Source organism: Vitis riparia, chromosome 12 (genome assembly GCF_004353265.1).
Source record: "Vitis riparia cultivar Riparia Gloire de Montpellier isolate 1030 chromosome 12, EGFV_Vit.rip_1.0, whole genome shotgun sequence".
In the NCBI taxonomy this organism is placed as follows: domain Eukaryota; kingdom Viridiplantae; phylum Streptophyta; class Magnoliopsida; order Vitales; family Vitaceae; genus Vitis; species Vitis riparia.
Window position 1 is genome coordinate 10,172,962 of NC_048442.1, and position 2,976 is coordinate 10,175,937.

The following is a 2,976-nucleotide window of genomic DNA, read 5'->3' on the forward strand; positions in this document are numbered from 1 at the left end:
CAAGAACATGATTCACTCTTGGCCAACCAATAGCCTTTCTAATTCGAGGATCTAGGCATCAGGAAAAAGAGAACACAACTATCAAATTCCATGATCCTCAACACCCAATGGGAACGTAACTAATGTTGAAGGGAATTCTGATAAATTCTTTGTAACTAATATCCATAGTAATTCTCCTTAAATTCAATAGACTAACTCTTCCTATCTTCAAATACCTAACCACTCATTTCTAGCTTCTTTTACCTCCCATAATTTATCCACCTAGTGAAACAATTTTGAGTAGCAATTACCCCCCCTGACCCATTCTAACCTAGACTCTTCCCTCCCATAATTCCTCCAACCTTATTTTCCTTTTCATTCTAAGATATCAAAATTCTTCCGTCATATGACCCATTCCTCCAATTGTGATTATCACACTGTTCCTCTCACCAGCAATATCAAAAGTTTCTTCCTTGAATACTTCAAAGAAAGCTTTGATTGACTTAAGGCTACGTAATAAATTTGTCATTCCCATACTGAGACTTGAATCCCATGCAACATCCATAATAATCTCACCAAATTTTGGGTGCAGCAACCACATATTTTCAATGGAAAAGAGGATGAGAATCATCTAATTAGGTTAACTTCCAACATCATAAGATTCTTTAATGATGTTGCACTCTGTTGAGGTCAAGAACCTACCAAGCTTCTTCAAACTGGGGTTTCTTGCTTATTTGACTATGGAAAGGCCTCATTCTAAGATGAATCAACTAAACCATAACTTTTGATTAGCTCATCAGAGTTATTCATGCTATTGGGAATTTTAAACAAAATAGGTTTTCCCTAAAAGACCCAATAACATTGAACTCTCCTCAGTGCGCCAAGTCAAAAGCTACCCTGATCAGTTACTCAACTTATCCCTAAACGACAATTGATTTGGTCCATAACCTCAAAACACCTATGGATCTTCCAAATAATTTTGAATCAAATTTCAATTTAACTTAAGACAGATACCACCAAAGGTTCATTCCTTCTAAAGATTTTGAATCCCATAACATTAAGATCCTTCTTAAGATCTCTCGAACATTGGACCTTCACTAGAGTAGCCATTATACTAATAAGGACAAATTCTTTCATGGCTATTCTATGAGAGAAAGACTTAGCTAATGTTACTGCAGGGGGTTCCCTAGTGAAAGCACCAAATTATTAGTCCCAAGTTTTAGCCGACACTCTAGATTTACTGTAAAGGAGGACATATGCCCACATTGATGCCATAATTCATGTCTTCTTCCTAAAGCTAGGAGCATTCTAAGGAAAATTAGCATTAGAGATGTCTCTCGATTCCTTCTCATAAATTGTTGTAACTGCTTTAGTTTGTTTAATTTTTAAATTTGTATTTTAAGTTATAGTTGTACACTTATCTTTAGGAATACGTTTCCAATCTGTTACAATCTTTTGTTACTATATGAGGACTTCGAGATCAAATAGAATATGTTTCTTTCCATTCCTCGTGAGCCACTTATTTCTCCGAAACAAGAGATCAAAGTTATTTGACTCCTTTTTCCCAATAAGTCGACGGCGTTACACCATTGGGATACTTCGAATAAACTAGAGTACATATAGGATACACCGGTGCTAAAACCTTTTCTCAAGATATCTTCCAAACTGTTGGGGTCGTTGCTCCGGATGTTGTTCCCCCGGTGTGAAACCAGTTGGTTCCGTAGTTTTAGAATTCTGCTGATCCCAAGTACTCCATCTCCATCATTGCATATGGGAATATAGAAAGTAAAGAGGAAAAGGCATGACCAGAAGAATTGTGTGAAATAAGTGAATTTATCCAGTTGAGGCATTCTTGATTGAGAAAAAATGATTCCCTCCAGACAGCTTAACTCCGTCAAGCCTGTACGAGTAGTGAAGAACTATAGTGAGTTGTGGTTGTTGACCAACGGAAAGCATGGAAAAAAAGGGAGGTTCCGAAGGTCCGGAAAGCCCTCACTTAAAATATGGGACATTTTGATCCCCCTTTCCTATCACCCCCCCCGGTTCTGGGGAAGTGCGCTCCTGCGCACCAGCCTCTCGGAGCCCACTAAGATCATAGATCAGCCTTCTCGTTCCGACCACCCTTTCTCTAATAATAAGGGCGTTAAGAAACCTATACAAGGGGCAAGCCAAAACCTTTTACTAGGTTGGGTTGCTGGATACGGGATCCTCGTAGTAGGCTGGACCAACATCCAGCCGAGAGAGGGCAGCCTTTAGAAGCAACAGGTTGGTCGTAGATCAAGAACGCTTCGCGTTTTCTTATCTTCTTCCCGCCCTAGGAGTAGGAGTAGCACAAAAAGAGGGATTAGCATTATTGACCCAATGATAAACCACTAACACCTTCCTCGTTGGGGCTCCGCGCACTGGGAAAACGCTCTAGCGACGGGAAACCGGCCACTAGTTACAAAGCTCCAATAAGGTATCGAGAGGGTTATTACAGTCAGGTGCGAAGCAATTACCCCCTATTTGTAAAGTACCCCTCTTCCGATTTAGGGGGTTGAGGGTGGTCGAAGATCAGGGATTGATGAACCGTTCCGTTCGCCACGCACCGGCCCCATTCACTTGCTTATCGTAGAGTCTGTAAGTACACAGTGCCCCACAACTATGAATAGTATAGTGGGGTTGAAACACGAGAGTGCCCGCCCTTTCTTTCAAGTAGGCCACTATTTATATCTACTATTTTTAAAAGAAGCTCAGTGTGGCATATTCACTCTCCTCTGTTTCTCTGTTTCTCTCATTATTATATGGTATTAGAGCATTTAATTGCTGCTACTCTCTTCTTCAGCCACCAGTATCATGACAACAACCAATAATTCTAACTCTCCACCTATTATTCAAAACACAAATGAACCAAACACATCTTTTATATCCATCAATATCTCTGCCCAAGCCCCACTCAAACTCACCACAACCAATTACATCTCCTAGAAACTTCAATTCCACAATTTTGTCGGCTTT

General features: G+C 40.2%; 1 protein-coding gene across 1 annotated transcript; it reads right to left on the reverse strand.

Annotated features, from left to right (window-relative positions):
- Positions 1–1,424: 1,424 nt before the first annotated feature.
- Positions 1,425–2,026, reverse strand: LOC117925959 (putative ATP synthase protein YMF19). Its single transcript, XM_034845057.1, has one exon. The coding sequence runs from the start codon at positions 1,827–1,829 to the stop codon at positions 1,425–1,427; it is 405 nt and encodes a 134-aa protein (XP_034700948.1). The 5' UTR covers positions 1,830–2,026.
- Positions 2,027–2,976: the final 950 nt, after the last annotated feature.